This window comes from Pyrgilauda ruficollis, unplaced genomic scaffold, assembly GCF_017590135.1.
Source record: "Pyrgilauda ruficollis isolate IOZ18807 unplaced genomic scaffold, ASM1759013v1 scaffold79, whole genome shotgun sequence".
Taxonomy (NCBI): Eukaryota; Metazoa; Chordata; class Aves; order Passeriformes; family Passeridae; genus Pyrgilauda; species Pyrgilauda ruficollis.
Genome location: NW_024529821.1, coordinates 4412765 through 4432408, shown reverse-complemented (window position 1 = coordinate 4432408; position 19644 = coordinate 4412765). Strand labels below are relative to the sequence as shown.

The 19644-nt window shown below is 44.2% G+C and overlaps 1 protein-coding gene across 1 annotated transcript in view; it reads right to left on the bottom strand.

The window, feature by feature from the left end:
* PAK2 (p21 (RAC1) activated kinase 2) overlaps positions 1–19644 on the bottom strand; it is a 42449-nt gene that overhangs the window by 9279 nt on the left and 13526 nt on the right. Inside the window, exons 2-11 of the mRNA XM_041486912.1 lie at positions 11979–12189; positions 6837–6937; positions 6208–6358; positions 5611–5642; positions 5142–5249; positions 3759–3891; positions 3258–3321; positions 2766–2814; positions 810–922; positions 528–645 (exon numbers count right to left, since the gene is read on the bottom strand). Of these exons, the coding sequence (XP_041342846.1) occupies positions 528–645; positions 810–922; positions 2766–2814; positions 3258–3321; positions 3759–3891; positions 5142–5249; positions 5611–5642; positions 6208–6358; positions 6837–6937; positions 11979–12165 (1056 nt within the window). The 5' untranslated portion in view covers positions 12166–12189. The remainder of the gene's footprint in view (positions 1–527; positions 646–809; positions 923–2765; positions 2815–3257; positions 3322–3758; positions 3892–5141; positions 5250–5610; positions 5643–6207; positions 6359–6836; positions 6938–11978; positions 12190–19644) is intronic.

Below are 19644 nucleotides of genomic sequence, written 5' to 3'. Positions count from 1 at the left end.
TAGAAAACACTTCAAAGCTTTCAGGAGTTTTATTTTTCTTTTTTTTTCTCCTTTCTACATTACCCATACATGAATATGCAGATTTTTCTTAGTGCCTCTGAATGTTCTTTGCTAGTCCAAGTCAAATAAGCCATTCCTTCCAGCTGCTAAACTTCTCTATTGCTCCTCCCTGAACTTTATTCATATTATTCTGTTAATAACAGTCCACATTATTCATATCTTTCTGTTAACACTGTCAGCAGGACGAGGCACCCCAGGTACCAAACCCACAGACTTTATTTGCTCCATCACCAAACATTCTCAAAAACCACTGTAGCTCTTTTGTCTTGCAACTTGCAAAGCCTCAGTTTTCTGAGTTAACCTAATTTTGTTATTTTCTGCAATTTTGATTTCTGCTCATGATACCATTCATTCTTTACTCAACAGCTTCAGCAGCAATTGTGGCAATTAGTGCCGACTTGAGCATGCCATAAAAATCAGGGGAATAGGGAGCACCTTCATTCCTCAGCCCAGCCCCTCACACTCACCTCTCTGCAGACAGCAGCAATCTGTGCTTCATCCATACAGGTCTCTGTGACCACATCTGTTAGAGAGCCTCCAGCCAGATACTCCATCACCACAAACAATTCATCCCCTACGAGGTAACTACAAAGAGAAAAACAAAGGCATGTCCCTGTGCCATCAGGGTGACAGTCTACAGAGAGCCTCATCTGCTTCCAAGACCCTTAGGTAGAGGAAGAGCAGGTCTGTGCAAGGGATAACCTCCTGTAACCCTTGGGATGAGGAATCAGCCAGCTGGCTGCATTTACCTGTCCAGGAAGTTGACTATGTTGGGGTTCTTTAGCTCCTTCATTACCAAGATCTCATTAATTATCAGCTCCTTCTTGGGCTGTTTCTGCAAATTGATCTGTTTAATAGCCACCTGAATAGGGCAAAATAAAACAGCAATCTCAAACCTCAGTACCCAAACCTTTCAGTCACACTTAATACAGTGAAAAGGCAGAAGGAATCCAGTAACAGGATTAAAGGAGCTTAAAACAGTTTGTGGCTAGCAAGTTGTTAATTTATCAGCGTACAACTTAAAAGAATCCAGCTTGATCAGCACACAACTTGCACCCATGGCCAACATCATCCTCCTGCAACTGAAAGGATCCACAAACAGTGAGAGAGGCCAGACCAGACAACAAAGGGCATTCAGGAGGTAGAAGGATATTCACTCAATTCCATATCAACAGGCCTGAAGCAGAAGATAATCCTGGAGGAACTCAGAGAGAAAATCTGAGCCTTCCAAGGCATGGTGAGGCAATTTGTTGTTCTTTATTCTGACCAAACTGGTGTTTGGGTATATGGAATGCTGGGAGGCAGAAGGAATTCCTCTCCAATTCATTAATGAATTATCCAAGACAGAAAAGGGAAGATAAAGGCCCACCTCATCCAGGAAATAAGCTAACAAGGACAAGTACTACAGAGTTTACAACAGAGAAGAATCCTCCCAGCTCTGTTAACTCCAACAGTTGGGCTGACTCCAAAACCAAACATAAGAACCAACATATTCCTGTAGAAATTATTCTTATTATAGTGCCAAGGACATTAAAGGAAGAAATTCTTGTCATTCTGCAGCACAGAGTGACAAAATAACTCTGAGTGGAGGTGGAGCAGGTTGGTGAGGGCTGTGGGAGTTTGGAATGGAAACCTCAGTGAGCAGATATTCCACAATCCCTCTTGGGCTCCTGTGCCATGCCCAATCATCCTGCCTGAGAGGGAAAAAATTCCCAATATCTAACTTGAATTTCCCTTATGGCAATTTTTGTCTGTTCCCTCCTGTCCTGTCACTGTGTAGCTCTAAGAGGAGTGTTCCTCTTGGTGATGAACAAACCTAACTCCATCCTCAGGCATTAAACAGAGGAAACCTGAGCACTGCATGAAGGCTGCAAGCCATCAACTGCCTGGCAAAGCGCAGAGCAGGGCAAAGAAAGGTCCTGGACCCCAAAATTCACTCTGCAATCAGTAAGAGGACATGAATACTGCAGTGTGTAGAGAGCAAACTAAGAGACACTGAGGTGATGGAAAGGCTCATGTTACATCAAGATGTAGTGCTCCACGGCAGGACTGCTGAATGTGGTTACTGCTGAAAGGGCATTTATTATCAGTGACCTAAAGAATGCCTACTTGTGGATATTTAAAAGAAAAATTAGGAAAACTTAAATAAAAACATTGAAAGAAAATTAGGGAAATCTGAAGTTAAACTGAGACAAATAATTCCTAAAATCTGAGTCCCAAAAGCTCTCTGGGTTGTTTCCCAAGATATGGCCACTGGATGACAAATATGCAGAGTACTGCTGATGCCACCAATTTCACTGGAGAAACCAAGGGATGAAAGCAAAGAGTAGGATATGGAGAAGACATTCTGAGGGCATCACATGAGACAAGCTGCTTCCCTAGAAACAGACACAGCCAAGTGTGCCAAGACTGAACAAAAATTTATTTCTGAAAACGTAACACAACAATGCCTGCAATTCTTGAAGGATAAACCAATTTGTAAGCTCACTTCTGGAACACCTCACTCTCTGCTTTTCATTGGAAAGACTCTATTTTTAGCTTTCACCACCTGATTATTATAGAACAAGGCACAGTCTTATAACTGACTGTGACAAACAGATCTGAGAGTTGACAGCAGCAATGGGAGCCACTGAAGGAAACCACTCAAATCATTCTGGCCACCTACAGAAGAACATTTAAACAAAAAATGAACACAGGAATCTTACCTCCTGCCCTGTTGCCACATCAATAGCTGTGAAAACTGTACCTGAAGCCCTGTGAAGAGAAAGACAAATGTTACAGCAAGTTGCATCTCCCTGCGTAACAAACACACGTGAACAGCCAAATCAAAACCACAAAATTGTTTCAGTTTTCAATTCAAAATTTCCACCACTATGTGATGCCTTTGCTGTTTATTTACTTTACTGTTTGCTGCCAGAGAGGTCACAGCTGCCCCATCCCTGGAAGTGCTCAGGGCCAGGTTGGACAGGGTTTGGAGCAGCCTGGGATAGTGGAAGGTGTCCCTGCCCATGGCAGGCATGGAACTTCAAGGGATGTGCTCCAAGGTCCCTTCTTATCCTAACTAGGGTGGGATTCTGTGATTTATCTGCTGAATGCAGCCAACATCTCTGCCTGCACAGGAAGTGGTGTGAGGCAGAAAACAGCACCCTGCTCCTAACACTGGCCCACTGGGGATAAAAGTTGGGGTCCACACTTACCCCTGCCCGATTTTTTCATATCTGGTGTATTTTTTCTTGGGATCTCCTATGCTGACAATAGTGCCTGAAAGAAAAAGCCAGTCAAAAAATGAGTGCAATCCCACTGCCCCCCAACAGCAGGGCTGGCCTGGACAAGATAGGCACAAGAGTGGGTCAACTCAAGTAGCAAAGCTGGTGCACCAACAGCCAAAGCTGCATTAACACAGTGAAAAATCATCACCAAGATGATTATGGAACAAGCAACAGCAGAAACTATTTTGTGTTACTATGGTTTGATTGAAATCCAGTTGTGACACTGTGATGTGCATGTATGATACCATCCCAAACCTGTTTTATCCTTGTTTTCCACCCCAGAGGGCTCCAAGCATTACAAACCCCCCAAGCCAGCGCAGCGCTCTCAGCTGCTGCTGGACACAAAGCTACCCAAGCACTGCACACAAAGCAAAGGTGAGGCCAAAGCTCTAACACTGCTCCCCTGCTATCTGAAATGAAGGCACCTACGTAGTTTTTCCATGATGTCTTCATCTGACATCTTGGTTTTCTTTTTCTGTTTATCCCCTGCTTTGGAGGCGCTGTCGGCGCAGGTGTCACCGGCCGGGGCGGGGATGGGGTCAATGACAGAGCGGGTGTAAATCTGTGAGAGAGACCAGAGACCTGAGCACCTGCTCTGCCACCACTGACCTGCAGCTGAAACCCACCACGGCTCTGCAAAGATCCCCAAGCAACATTTTGTAACAGGTATGAGGCAGAAATTAGACCTGGGACACATTAAAGCTCCATAAAACAAGATGCTGGCAACATTACTGACCTCTCAAGAGATCCAGGCACTTCTGAACAGACAGGATGCTAGGAGATTCCACAGGGGGTTTCTCAGTTTTTTATCTGCTTATTCTTTATAACCCATACTAGTGAACAGAGCAGAAGCCACTATTTAATAGTGAGATCAACTTCTACTAAGATCTAAAGGAAAAAGATGCTTGATTGCCATGAAAAGAAGGATGAGATTCTCAAATATTTCCATGTTATCCCAAATTTAAGGGTTTTTTAAGGGAATTTAGTTTATTGGAGCTTTATTTAATTTCCTCCTGAGCTGTTCACAGATATACAAAGCTACTCCAGAAATATCCAGTTTGTGGACCTCTCACCTTTTATATGTCTAAATCCCAAGTGTGGGAAATTATAAAGCAATATCCCTAGACAAATAAACATAATTCACATTTGCACTCCTGAAAAAAAGTGGGCAGCAGAGAGGCAAAATGTACAGCTCCCACAGCCAAAAGAAGGAGCTGGAGTCAGTGGGGCCCCTGGGACACCATTACCAAGGTGTGTAGATGAGGGCTACCCTAAAATTTTATTAACATCTTCTCTAGCATTTCACTGTTCCTGTAGTACTGATGACTTTGTGAATGAAATAAGCTTTCAAATCTAAAATTTGCATTGGCTGGGGTTCAGGTGGTGTACTTGGAGGGGCTACCACACTGCAACCCAATCAAATAAAAGAAAGCAAATACATTACACCTGTATCACTGTGCTGCAAGAAGTTATACAAATGGCCTACAGGTTTTATTTAGGAATAAGAATCCTCCTCCTCACATGTTGGGTTGAGCATAACTGGCTGTCTTCAACACAAGCTGACAAATAAACTGACAAATTTCAATGATCTGAGGGGTCTTTTCCAACCTAAATGATCCTATGATTCTACTAACTACAGGACTTCCAATCCAACTGATATTCAGAAATTAGCAATTTTCTTAGCAAATTCAAAAAACAGAACTTTTCCCTAAAAACTAACAGCACCTTATCGCCCAAATAAAACACTTCCCTAAAAAGCAGAAGTTCTGCAATGCTGAGAAATGCAGGTCTGTCAGTTTTACAGCTGCTCACCGATTTTGTGTGATCTGGCCGTGGAGCAATCACAGGAGGAGGAGCCTCTTCATCATCCTCATCATCATCTGCCACAGCTGTTGATGGTTCTGAACCTTTGGCATTGGTCTACATTTTTACCAAAGTTTAAAAAAGACAGATAAACAAATTGTCTCTCCCATAGTATTAAAGACTTCACATTTTTTTTCTTGACATTAAGAGAAAATAATTCTTACTTATGTCAAAAGAAACTAACTTAAACCACTCAGTCTATCCTTCAGTTATTATTATGAGACTCAAACACTGTTGCTGCAGTGAAATATGTGATTGACCACCCAAACGTATGTTTCTATTCCACAAAAAAAATTCTTAATTTTTATACTTTTAATCTTTATACAGCTTAATACTTCAAGATTCAGGATATAAAAAACACAGAAAATCTGAACTTGTATGCACCACAGAATATCCAAACAACAGTAAACACACTCACCGTTGGTGTTCCTGAAGGGAATCCATCTTTTTCTGAGCAGGACAAATAGCAGAATACATAAAATCATCAGAAAATAAGTAATAAAAAGTGAACTTTGTAGAGTACAGGGTAAGAATACTACAAAGCCTTATTACTAAGCTACTTTTGGAAAGAGTTTGGAAGAAAAGTGGTAAAACTGCACCTGTTTGTGGGACAGTCCTTCCCTCAGCCCCCCATGTAAGAGTCACAAATTATTCTGCATCACTGATGTCACCAGCTGGTGACATCAAGTTCAGAGACAGCTGTGAGGAGCAAGGGCTCCAGCACAAAACCAGCTCATCCCAGTCCCAGAGCCCCAGCCTGATAAACACTGCCCATTCAAGCTCATTTTGGCTGCTGTTCTGAATGATCCAGCTCCCTTTCTTCCCCTCTCCACTTAAAACAGGAAATTAACTGGACAACGCCAGTTTCCAGTCAGTTTTAAATCCATCTTTGTATATCTGTGCCTCATTGAAATGCACCTTGATTTTAGCACTTGAACCTGATTTATCACTCTGACACAGAGGAAGACAGTGCTCCAAATTCCCAACTCCAGTGTCTTGCGCACTTGGCTCTCACCTGGGGCAGAAAAACTCAGATATTTCTGTTTTGCTGTGTCTTTGGAGTCGTAGAATTTCAGCACATCTAGTACCGCCTGGGGGTTTTTCTTCTGTTCTAGCTTGGTGATATTTGAGGTCTGAAGCAACCGAGCCCATTGTTCTGGCATTCCCTGAAAAAACAGGGGATTTAAAGCATCCTTTTTGTATTTTAAAGGTTTTTTGAAAGCAAAACAAATTTCTTCCCTCTATTAAAGCATAACATGCACAGCCTTATGCACACGAGCGAGTAGGATGGGGAGCCAAAGGTGGAAATACAGATCACAGGATACAACTCCTCCAGGTATGCTGGGCCAGATGTGAGGAGTGGGGACACAAAAACACTCAAAAGATCCAGTGTTACCCATTAAAGAAGGCAAACTGAAGAGGGTTTGTTAGGGAGTGCTCTCCCAGGTGACACAAAGCACCAAATGTGCCACTGGCATTGCAGGAACACTAACAGGTCACAGTGTGCTGTACAAGCACAAAGGAAAAGCAGCTCCTTGGTAGAAACAAAGACTAAATTGCACTTTTTTCTAAAGCTTTGCCTTGGCTTCACTGCAGCAGTGACCCATGGTGCTCCCTGAGCTGCTCCAAGGCAGGAATACTCACAGTGAACTCTCCAGTAACAGCATCGAAGCCAACATGGATGGTATGTTCAAAATCTGACGGTGGGGAGATTTCTGGCCTTTCCTTTTCCTTCTTCTTGCTTCCTGAAAAAGACATTCAAAGATCTCAATGTTAGAAAGAAATTCTTCCCTGTGAAGCTGGTGAGGCCCTGGCACAGGTTGACCAGAGAAGCTGTGGCTGCCCCTGGATCCCTCTGGAAGTGTCCAAGGCCAGGCTGGACGGGGCTTGGAGCATCCTGGGATAGTGGGAGGTGTCCCTGCCCATGGCAGGGGTGGGACTGGATGGGCTTTAAGGTCCCTTCCAACCCAAACTGTGCTGGGATTCTGTGATTCCATGTTCCATTCAAATAATTTATACTCTGGCAGCAAGACGAGATTAAGAACACCAGAGTGCTCTGTTGAGCAAGCAAAATCTAAACATATTAAATGTTTACAATGCAAAAAAGGACATTTTAATATAGATTAAGAACAGCAGAAAAGACAACTTCAGTTCAACCTCAAGTTCACCCTAAAGACACTTAAAACTCAGTTGCCTCACTGCTTCAATTCAAGGTAATTAATGCAAACTAGGACTTCCTGTGATGAAGATAAGAGTTTATAGCCTCAGAGCAATTACCTAATTTAAATTAAAGGTGGGGGGAAGCATAATAACTACCAGAAGCAGGAACAACTAATTAGAAGGACCACGTGCACAATCCAACCTAGAGTCAATTGAATTTATAAGATATTTTCTAACACCGCGGGCTTTGGATTTTGTTTGTTTGTTTTGGGAGTTTTCAGGGCGTGGCTCAGGGGGGTTATTTTAATTTAATTTTTCTGCTTTGTTTCTAAATTCACCTTAAAAGTCCTGTTGTTTGAGTACAGAAAAAGCAGGTAAACCAGCACTCTCCTGGTTACTACACAGCAAAGATGGTGCTGCTCAGAGCCAGGAATCCATGTGAAATCCCCTCCTGCTGGGAAGGGAAGCACGGGGAGCGAGGACAATACTCCCGAACGAAAAGCCATGTGGGCTGCCTCCAGCTGAACAATGCCGTGGAAAGACACGGCTGTTATAAACAGGATATCTTTAATATGGCTGCACAGGGCAGAGCCAAAAAGCAAACAGGCTGTCAGATGTTTCATTAACAGCACGGGAGAAACTAGAACCAAGGGAAGAACCATTTCTGATCTATTTCTTGTAGTTTTTTATGTGGAAGCAATGGAACACATTACATATATATATATATATATATATATATATAGTTGTATTTCTCAGGAAAGCTCCTGTTTGGGAGCACTTGACATGCAGTGAACAGGAGCTGGTGCTCAAGCCCTTCAGCATGTGCTGGCTAAATAAACGCACTCCTTCCAAAACTACACAGATGCCACGAGCAGGCAAGGCAAGGAGACTAAAACCCATTGCTCTGCCCACAGGAACAGCAGAGCAGCACTTCAAACAAACAGCCCCAGCCAGAGGCAAGCCCGGTGAGTCATGTGCTGGCAGGACATCCTCAGCTCCCAGAACAAGGCCACTGCGAGGCCACGCTGCCCCTGCCCGGGACGGGAATCCCTCAGTGCAGGGCAATGCTCCTTCCCAACTGCACGTGGTGGCCTTGCTGCTGATATGGGTGAGCCCCAAAGAGCAAAGTCTGTAAGGAGAACATGAGAAGCTACCACAGGTTGGTGGCTGCACCCCAAGAGAGAGTCCAGCCCACTGAGGGGGCTGAATGTGGCGGGTCTGGGGGCTGTCAGCTCGGTGTAGTGCTCTGTCTGGAGGAAGTTCTGCCTTAGCCCTTCCACCCTGCAGAAATGGGTGTTTGACCATTTTATTATTGGCCACGGGACACAGAATTTGGCCCTTGGCCCTGCAGACACACACAGGTCCTTTGGAAGGATTTGGTGAGTTGGAGAAAGGCTCTGATTAAGACGGTGCCTCAAATACAAGTGGACTCTTCCCCAAGTGAAGCCACAGGCACTCAGCACAGTGTCAGCCTCCGTGCTTCCCAGGGCAAAGTACCTCAGGCTGCCCTTGCTTCCCACCAACCAAATTCCATACACAAGGCAAGAAACACAGCTGTTTTCCAACAGCTGGAGGCAGCAGGCAGCTGACTCCAGATGTGCACCTGGAGTTGCTGAGCTCCAGCTGAAACCACACCGAAATGTGCCCCCAAACGTGATATGCAGGATCTGGGTGATGCCCTCAGCACTTCCTTCAATACTTTCTGCTCAAAGAGAAACATTTCTGGTTTTAGGGGACTATTTTAAAGCTTTCCAAAACCACACAGAGGTTGCTTTCACTTCAGAAGTCAGGCCAAGAAAATTCATGGCAATAAAGCACTCTAGGTAAGAAGATGACTATCACTTCATTTATCCTAAACAATGGAACCAGGGAGGAAAAAAATCTTCCATGACTGGTGATTAAATAATCCCTTCAAACCCTTAGGATTATTTCAGCACAGAACTAGCTCAGACTTGGGACAGAAACTGTGTAATTGCTAAACCTCTTCATCTGCAAGTCCCCCAAAGCACAAGAACCTCCCAAGAGAGGATCCAGGAGCAGATGAGGCTGGCCAGGAGGGACCTTGCAAAATCATATGGACAGAGATGTGCAGACAAAGCCAAACAACATTCCTGGATAATGGCAAGGATTTTTTTTTAATTTTCTGAAAAGGAAAACTGAACATTTCTGAAGTGATCTGTTAAACTTACGCATTGCCTGGAGACATTTTTCCCATGACAAAATATCTACCCCAGGTTGACAGATTATTTTGCATCCAGTCCCAATGTATTTTTTAAATCTCAGCATGAAGTTAATATTTCTGTAAAGCTTCCCAGCAGCTGAATTTAAAGAAAAGAAGGATTTAAACGGGCATTTCTGCGGAGGGTGCGTCCCAGCCATGCTAATGAACAAAACAACTAACATCTGACTATTGTGTGAGTGCCAGAAAGACACTGTGCCCACTTCTGCTTACATTCTCAACAGCCAGTTTTGCAGACTTGAGGGCCAAAATCCCTTCTTTGGATACTTATATTAGCCTTGCTGCAGATCATGCAATAGACAAGTTTCTTCCAAATTAAAAAGATACAACTTCCAGATAGTTTCTCTAATTTGGGTAATTCAATTTCCATTTTTCCTAATATCTTGCCATGCACGAAAGCCTGCTTTTCTTTCAGGAGGACATTACTTGAATTACTTTTCAATATCTAGAAAACACAAACTGACACTCATTTCCTCTAAAATGTAGTTTTCTCAGTAGAAATCCTTTCTTGTACTTTCAGTTGACAACACAAATTATCAATAGGTAGATGCTAAATAAATATGCAGATTAATTTGTCTAAATTTGGTGCTTGTCAATATCTAGAGTGGTCTAAATAATCATCAAAGGACTGCAAAGCAACTTGAGATGAGCCAGTACGACTTTAGGTAGTTCTTCAATCACCCCCCCATTCCAACAATGAACAAACCCACCATCAAAATGAAAAGAGAAAATGTCCATGGAGAGAAAAGGTGTCATGGAATGTCACAAAGCTCTCACTTGCATTTATAATTAATTTGTTACTAATTCAGAGAAAGGAAAACCTTCCTTAACGCGGGATTTATGTTCTACTTCATTATGTTCTGCTTCATCCCTGTCTGTAAAAGGGCTCAAATGCTCTGATGAGCCACCAATGCAACAACATAAAGACAAGTGCCATCCCAGCTCCTAAACTCTTCTCCTTGCCTGAAGATGGACAGATTTGATCCTTCCACAAGATTTCCTTGCAGAACTCACCACGACAAATTCTGGGTATTTCCTTGTGGGACCAACAAGAACATGGTCAAACACCCATTTCGGCAGGATTGAAGGGCTAAGGCAGAACCTGCTCCAGACACAAAGCACTACACTGACCTGACAGCACCCAGAACTGCCACCTTCAGCACCCAAGGGCTGGAGTCTCTCTTGGGGTGCAGCCACCAGCCTGTGGTAGCTTCTCATGCTCTCCTTACAGACTTTGTTCTTTGGTGCTCACCCATGTCAGTAGAAAGACCACCACTGCTACTGCTGTAGCCCTGCCACAGACAGGCTATTTCACAATAAATGACCTTGTGAAATAACTATTCTGCCACCAGAAGCTACACTGGCCAAATCCTTCCATCCTCCAAAAAAGGAAACACACCTTCTACTGTTGAGAGCAGAAAGCCAGATCTTGGGAACAGAGGGAAACCTGTCTCTCTGGGCTTGATCTCCAGGGAGAGGCAGGCTGCAGAGCTGCTCACACAGCTGAGAGAGAGTGAAAACCAGCCCTGGGGAAAACACTCAGCCAAGAGAATAATCAACCAGAAGAGCAGAATCTCTTCAAACAACCAAACCTGTGTCAGCATGACTGAACCAGTCCTGCCCAGCACACCAGCAGCGAGGCACAGGGAGCCAAGAGCACAGAAGGCATCAAGAGCAGCAGGGTCCTCTCCAAGGTGCATATTAAAAGTCATGTTAACCAGCAGATTAATAAAATGCTTAGCAGATTCAGGTCAGGTTTAAGTCCCTGTGCAGTTTTACATCTCAGATGTTAGGAGGTATTTCTATCTATGCACTGTTTTGTTCTACATGGACACACGTTCTGGAGAACCAGGAGAAAGAGCTCCACTGCTGTACATGCACTCCCCATACAGAAAAGAGCACAAACAACACACAAATACAGTCTAGTAGTCATTATAGCCATTTTTTTTCTCAGAAATAATCTTTTTTACAGCAACCCAGGTTTATCTCCACTACTAATCAATCCTAACAGTGCAGTTCCACAGACAAAAATATGTAATTTCTCTGAGTTTTCTTTCAGGCAACTGCACCTTCACCACTACTTCTTTACAGACTTTTTTTTGTCCTCAAGGTGCCACATAAATGACCACCAACATGAAGAAACTTCCAAACCAGCTGGGTGCTCAGTTTGAACCAGAAATCTGCATCTAAGTAACATGATTCCCAGGAATGCCAAACATTGATTAGGACTGTTTGGAAATGCATTGCTTCAAGGTGGGCAGCAAACAGGGACTGGTTTTCCAATCCCCTACACCTGGATAGGCTGGACTCCGACATCTAAAGCACCACCAAAACTGACAAGGAGAATAAAGGAATACAAGCAGGAGTGGAGAAAGGAGGTATCTTACCTTTTTCATTGCTATAGAATATGGAGATGATTTTATGCCTGGGTTTCCTTTCTTCTGGGACAGAGGGCAAGGGTTTAAAGCTGTTGTTGGTCGGCAACTGGTCTTTGCCCCCTGCACTGAAGATAGCGCTGCTCATCCGGACAGGAGGGGCAGGGGGCTTGTCTTCCAGTTCTCCGTTGTCAGACATGGTTCTCAATAGCTAGAGGAAGCCCTGGAAGAGGAAAAAAATGTGTTTTGAATACAGGAAAAGAGCATGGAGTACATGAATGTACCATTCCTTCTGCTGGCAGAGGGGAAGGAGGCGTGAATTCAACTCTGAGGAACGCAGACACTGCCGCCTCCACCAAAGGAAGCAAATCCCTTCCTCATTCCCACTTCTGGGCCACCCATTCATTTGTGCCAGCAGCAGCATTTGTGGGATGGAGCCACAAACATTTCCAGTGATAAAAGCAATCTAGACCAAATGAACAATTCCCAGATCTGTGCACACGAAGGGCCTAAGTACAACATCCTTTGGGGGTAGCTCTAGTCCAAAAAGCTTCATGCTCTAGTACCAAACAGCTTTAAAAGCCTTAGATGCTTTCCTTCTTGTCATTTATCAGACAAGACCTTGGGGACAAAGGAACAGTTTATGTTTGTAAGCCATAATTCAGCACACTATCCACATTAAGTGACACTCAAAACATCTCTACCCAAATCACACAGCCTACATTAAAGAGCTCAGCACTGAGATCCACAGGATCCACTTCTGAATGAGGCTTGCGTTGCTTCCCCACTTGGTGCCAAACTTTCTCCACTTGCAGAAAATAACACACATACTATCACCACAATCCTCTGAATCCTCAACAAAAACATGAGTGAAAACACGGACAAACAGCTGCTAGAGCTGCAACCACAGCACAATAAAACATCTACGTGACACATTCCCCATTCAAAAAGATCTCTGCCTGCATTTCCTCCCTCCCTGTAGTATTTCAGGGATTCTTTTCCGATCACCAGGAAACAGGCAGCCTCTCTGCTACAGAGTAAAGAGCACAAAGACAGATGTACAGAAAATACTTCTCAATGACAGGTAAGAAACAGTAACAAATGTACCCTCAATTCCTCTGCTCACTCAAATGACAAGCTACCTCTTTGGGACAGGAGCCAACACATCTTTGTGTTGACTTCCTTCTCCTCTCACAACAGCTGGAGAGGGAAATGGGAATTTCATTGGGAAATGAATGGCCTCCTGGTGCCCACCAGCTTCCCATCACATCTCAAGGCATGACTCACATGATCAGTGCCATTCACAAGAGCCACGACAAGGCAGTGCCATCCTCTCTCAATTACTGTGCTCCAAACAGCACAACACCTGCATCCTGCCCAGCAGCACAACTAAAACAACGTGGGCTGTCATTCCCTGGCATCTCACAGCGTGGCTGAATGCTGCCAAATCCCAACAGAGAGACACAAGGCAGGCCAGCAGCCTGGGCTGGAGCAGCACTCTGGTTTATGTTGTGAAGCTCAAGGAGATTAGCGTTAATTATCCCCATAAATGACCATGAAAGAACGTAATTTCTGTAATATATCATCAGAGGCACAAGCAGCACAATGTTCTGGCAGAGCAGCAGAAACTGGACATGTGCTGGTTGCTGCAGGACTTGGAGGCCAGGAGGAAGAGCACTCCAAGCTGTGCAGCACCCACCTACACAGCCCTGCCCTGGAGCCCTTCTCTGCTGAAGGAATTATACACAGACCTGCCACCTGAACGTGGCTGCAGGGATGCAGCTGTGAGTCAGGCACTGATTCCCAACACTCTTCCAAATCCGCTTACTGATTGCTCTTTCAGGTATGGCAAGTTATCTGCAAGATTGTCTTTTTTCCACCATAATATAGGGTACAAAAATTAAGTATCCTGCAACCCAACAGCAGGCCTGAGCAGCCAGGGATTTTAATTCCAAATGTTTCCCTTACAAGACATTGCAGCAAGGACATGCCACCCACCAGAGATATATATATCAAATAAGGTATTTGCTTTATTAATATACAAAAGAGCCACCAAATCAAACTGATATATTCATATATATGTATATATTCCTATACATATATATTTATATATACAGATATATATTGAAGTCAAGTTTGGAGTGATGGTAATACAGGGAACCATCATCTATGTCCCTTCTGTTAATCAAACCCCAGAAAAGAGGTGAATATAGGGTCATTAGGTATCCAAATGGGTACAGGTAAAACAAAAAAATGTCTTCTTTGCAACAAATGCAATTAGACAGCCAAATAAACCATAGCAGGTAAATAAGTGCATCACATAACTTGAATTCCAAAATGGTACACTGGGCAAAGAAAACAACATCATGAGTGGCCTTTTGTATTTTTGTAAAGCAAACCCTATTACTTCCTCCATCTGTGCAGTTTTTCTGAGCTGCCCGATAAGAGCAGGATGTAAGGATAAACAACTCACCTGCATCTGAAACTGGACAAGAACAGACTTGGGACTCCAAACCCACAGCAATTCCCCACACACTTCCTTAGAGAGGCCAGTTACTAAATTAACAACACTGTCATGTGGTATTCAGGCTACAAATTTTTTTTAAAAACAAAAAAAAAAAAAAAAAAAAAACACACCAAAAAAACCAACCAACTGCACTTCTGCTGATGTAATTTTTAAATAAAATTCTCACTCCAGTAAAAATCCTTCCCTTTCAGTGACAAGCATCTCATCACATACTCAGTCTTGATCCAAAACAAATTATTTCTTAGTATCTTGTGTGCTCAAGAGAAGAGACTATGAAACAACAAGTTGGAAGGAAGGATATGAAAATCTAAATTATTTCAGAAGAAAATCAGCGCTCCAAGGAACTGGTGTAGACCATCTGGCAGAACCCTGAGAGCTGCAGCTCTGATCAGCTGCTGACTGCTCCAAGTGCTCAGAGATCCTTGACCTTGCTCAAAGTACAACCCCGGAGCTCCACAGCAGGAAAACAAGCTGTGGGGCTGGTGGAGCAAACTGGAGAGACACAAAGAGCTCAGGCATCAGCTTCCCACCTCGAGGAGTGGCTCCAGCACCAAAACCCTTCCAGCTCACTAAATCTGTGGTCTAGGAAAACCTCAGCTCCAAGGAACAATTTAAACTGTGATTTATTTAACAAGACATGGTAGAATTTCTGAGTGGCTGTTTCAAAGATCATTAATAAAATTAAGTGCTGAATTCAAACCTAGTTTGCACAAAGGCCCATTTCAAAGCTTTCAATTCATCATTTAAATAAATTACAACAGATCCACTCAGGCCAAGCACATCATGAAGCACAGCTCTGATTCTTCAGTCATCATGGGAAGTGAAAAATCTATCATTTTGTCTAGGTTCAAATCCAAATAGCCCTCTTTCTTCTGCACTCAGCTAAAGAAGAGAGCAGTTCCCCTCTTTATCCTTATCCTGCCTTCATCATGCAGGGGAAGTTTCCACAGTGTCAGGAAGTTTTTGCAAATGGTTACAGAGGTCTGGAATTATGGGCAATGACTGGAGCAGGGATTGAAAAAAGGGAAAAAAAGATTAAAATAAGAGTGCAAATACCCCCCAAAGCTCTGTTTCTGCTCTTTCAGCCTCCAAAGAGCAGAAGGAGCAGCCAGACAGAATCACTCCTGCACCATCACCCACTGCCTGCCCTGCTGATTTGCAGGGAATTGCAAAGACATGGGGAATTTTTTTTCCAGTGGCTGCCAGGAATCTGTAATCCAGCAAAGTGGATGTCAGGCTCGTATTTCTCTGACACAATCAGACAACACAAGTAATGGTGGGTTTTTTAGCTTGGCTGAAGAACGTTTACTAAAATAGTTAACCTGAGTTTGAGCAGCCTCACAAAAGTATAATAAAGGTAATACATGGAAGAGGGACTCACTTTCATCTTTGCCAGTGAAGGAAATACCAGTAACAATAATGTATTCAAGCACATCAGCAGCTCCCCCACAATCACTACTCACACTACATTTAGTACGAGAACTAGAAAGCAATGCATTGAACCACAGACACGAGCTGAGAAGCTGCAAATAACACTTAACTACAGCCTTCAGACAGGTTCAGTCCCACCACAGGACACAACTGCAGCCCAAAAAGTCAGACAAAAAAAGCTAAAAGCTTTTCTCCCCACAGTTCTGCTGCTTGACCCACAAAACACAGTTGTAGGTGCCAGTGCTGGTGACCACAGGGCTCTGATTCTCAGTCCTCATCCCCAGTACACAACACTCGCCCCTCCTTTTGACAAAGGTTTCTTTCCCTGCACTGTGGCTGTGAAAATTAAGTGTTCTCTCCATCCTACACAGCCAAAGAATAAATGTGCTCTTCTACAGAGGCAGCAGTGAGCGACCAGCAGGGTTTGGAGACCACCAGTGCTTGGAGACCTGGTACCAGGCTCCTCACAGCTGCAACTCCCCTCTCCCATCAAGCTTGGAAATGATCTATCAGGTCATTGAGTCCAACAGTTAACTCAGCACCATTAACCTTTCCACCTTTGCCCAGAGAGGCTGAGGCAGGACATGCACAGGGAGCTCCTTGTGTGGTTTAACCCACCTCCCGTCCCTCCCAGCCCTGAAGGGACCTGCCCACCACGTTCACACGCGCCAAGTTTCATTTTTACAATCTACATCCTGCTGCTCACTGTCTTTCCCTTTTAGGGGATGGAAAGGGCCCCAAAACCCATGGTCATGGGCAGGTCACAGGAGAGAGACAGCCATTCCTATCAGTGCCCCTGGTGGGAAAACACCCAGAGAAACGCAACCCTGCCAGTGAGTAAAAGCTGAAGCGAGGCTTGGGCAGTGCTTTCACAAAGCTGACAAACACACACTGCTGCAGCACGTCAGTCTGAATGCTTTGGCTTTGACTTGCCCTTTTTTGTTGTTTGTCCCCCCCAGTTCCCCTTGTGTGAGCATAAAGCTGGGCTGCTTCCTGAAGGACTTCCTAAGCACAGCCCTTGTGCCAGCCCGGCTCCCTCGTGACAGGGATGGAGCCTGACACGCACTCCCATCCCAGCTGAAGCTCTGTGCTGCTGTTCAGCCCCCCTCACTCTGGAAAAGGACAAACACTTTTCTTCTCCAACTTGTTGCAGACAAAGCAAGGAAATAAAAGGAAAATTGAATAAAAGTATGAAAGGAAATAAAACAGAAGTCAATCATTCTGCTATCTGCTATAGTGCACGCTCACATTTTCCCTGGAGCATTTGTATTTGAGCAGATTCAGTTTTAAACCTGGATTACAGTGCACACATGAGCCTTACAAAGCCCTGAGCAGGGGTGGAAAAGATGGCACGGTGTGCCAAACCAAACAGCTGGTGTAGAAAGTTCTCACATCACAATGACCTGAATCTGTCTTCTTAAGATGTCCAAATTAATGTATTTGAGCAGTCTAGGCTGCACCTGTATTTCGCTGCCTGGGATGCAACACAAAACTTTATCAGGCTACTGCTTGGAAAAAGAAACCAAAACAAAGCACATCCAGATTAGAGCTGCTTGATAACATGTCCCTAAATTCCTGCTCCTGGCACACAATACTGGCTTCACACTGCCACTGATCTCTGAGGAGCCAGAGCTGAATCAGTGAAATACATCAAATAAATCTGTCACAGGAGCCTCAGAGAGCTGCAAACTGAACTCAGCTCTTCACTGCAGGTAAATATTACTCAGCTCATTTACAATCAGCAGCACAACACAGAAGGAGCAGCACAACCATCACATTTAAGTCCATTTGGCAGGGCTGACCAAAAAGGAGGAGTAACAAATTTGAGGCTAGTAAGGCATTAAGAAACAACTCTTCACTTTTAATGTGCCACTACAGCTGCGGGATACTTTTGGGACAACACCTGAAACACTTGGGCCATGCACACAGCTTGAAGGGCAACACAGCAAAACTGTCTGTGGCCTGACAGAAGGAACTGAAGAAAAGAGAACAGGTCAAAAATGAAGGAAGGGCTGCTGCTGGGTGCAGTCCCTGCAGAGGACACCAGGGTTCTACTGCAGATCTCCAGGCAGCGGCTTCACCGCTTCCCCGGGGGCCTCAGGGGGCCACTGGCAACACTTGTCACTGCATCGAGACAGCCACAGCCAGGGCAGAGGAAAAGAGCAGAGGAGATGTCCGGGAAACAAATCTCCAAGGCAGAAGGTGTCACGTGAAAAGGGGCACAGAGCCAGCAAGAACAATACAAGAGCTAGTGTGTGATGCTCCAAGGAAAGACTGGCGTGACAAGGCAGATTTAAGGCAGCCGTGTCCCACTCCTGCTCTTATGTTATAAAAATCCTTGCTGAAAATGCCTAGAGACTGATTCCCATCCCCACACCCACACCCCAACCCCAGGCCTCCAGTGGTTTTGGTAGTTTGCTTAAACACAGCCTCCCCACACCACCACCTCCTAATACCTGAAAATCACCACTGGATGCTTCGTTATTCTGGAAAAGAGGTGCAGTTTAAAAATGGAGATTGGAGGGCTGCTTACTTCATCAGATATTCGATTTTCTTAAATCAAACAGATTTTGTAGTCCAAAAACAGAATGAAACGTCTCCATGGGTATTCTTCTTTTCTCCCTGCCCCCCTCCTTTTTTTTCAAAGGCTCCTGTTGAGCAATAGATTTCCTGTGATTAGCTCACTTAGTGCTGATTATAGCTCACTTCCTCCCAGGGATTAGCAGAAAGCAGCTTTCTGACAAGTTTTTATTCAGATGGTGCTACCTAGCCACAGCTTCCTGCCCCATCACGAACAGCCTCTTAGTTCAGCAGCTCGAAATTATTTCACTGCTGCAGAAAAATTCATAAAACCAGCACATCTCAGACTGTCTTCTCCATGAAAAACAAAACAAGTCTTTTGGGATGTCTAGCTTTCCAACTTGAAGCATTTGGATCCACGAGATTTATTTAAACAGATCCAAAGAGGAGTTTTTTGGAACAGAATGAGACTACCTTCAGAGACTGAAAATACTTATCTCATCATTTCAACTGAGAAAACCGTGCAAAAAAACCCAGCAGAGGCAGACAAAGAATTGCTTTCTTGCAGACTTGGCAAACATAGTCCTAGATCTTCTGCCTGCCAAGAGAGGACTCGTGCAAAAGCACGGACAAGAGTAACCGTGATAGTGGCCAGGAAGAGCCAGCGGGATAATCTGTTCCACCTACAGTTATTGGAAACACCCGCGGATGCTCCAACGCGGCGCTCGGAGCCATCCCTCCTCTGGAAAAGCAGGTACCAACTTCCATGGCATCTACTGGAACCCCTCCTTCCAGCTTTAGGGGGTCTCAGAAAAGAGGATTTGGTCGATGCCAAACCACACAGACGTGAAAACCAAGTTATTTTTATTTAGCTTTTCTTTACAGGGAGCACAGAGGAACCTACGCTAACCTAAAATACTCCGACCAAGCTCAGATTTACAACCACAAACAGGCAAGACACTCGCCCTTGCAAATGATGCAGTTAAGAGAACAGCTGAAAAAAACCTCCAGAAATAAAAAATATCTGAGCCAAACCAATCTGTCATTAAGATTAGAAAGGGACATAGTAACCAAACCAGCTACCATGAAGTTTATAAACAGGTCAGGTCCCTCCTTGCCTCTTCCCTTTACTGCTACAGGTGGCAGAGGAAACACATAATATTCCCACTCTTAATGAGGTTGTAGGAGAACCTCAGCCTG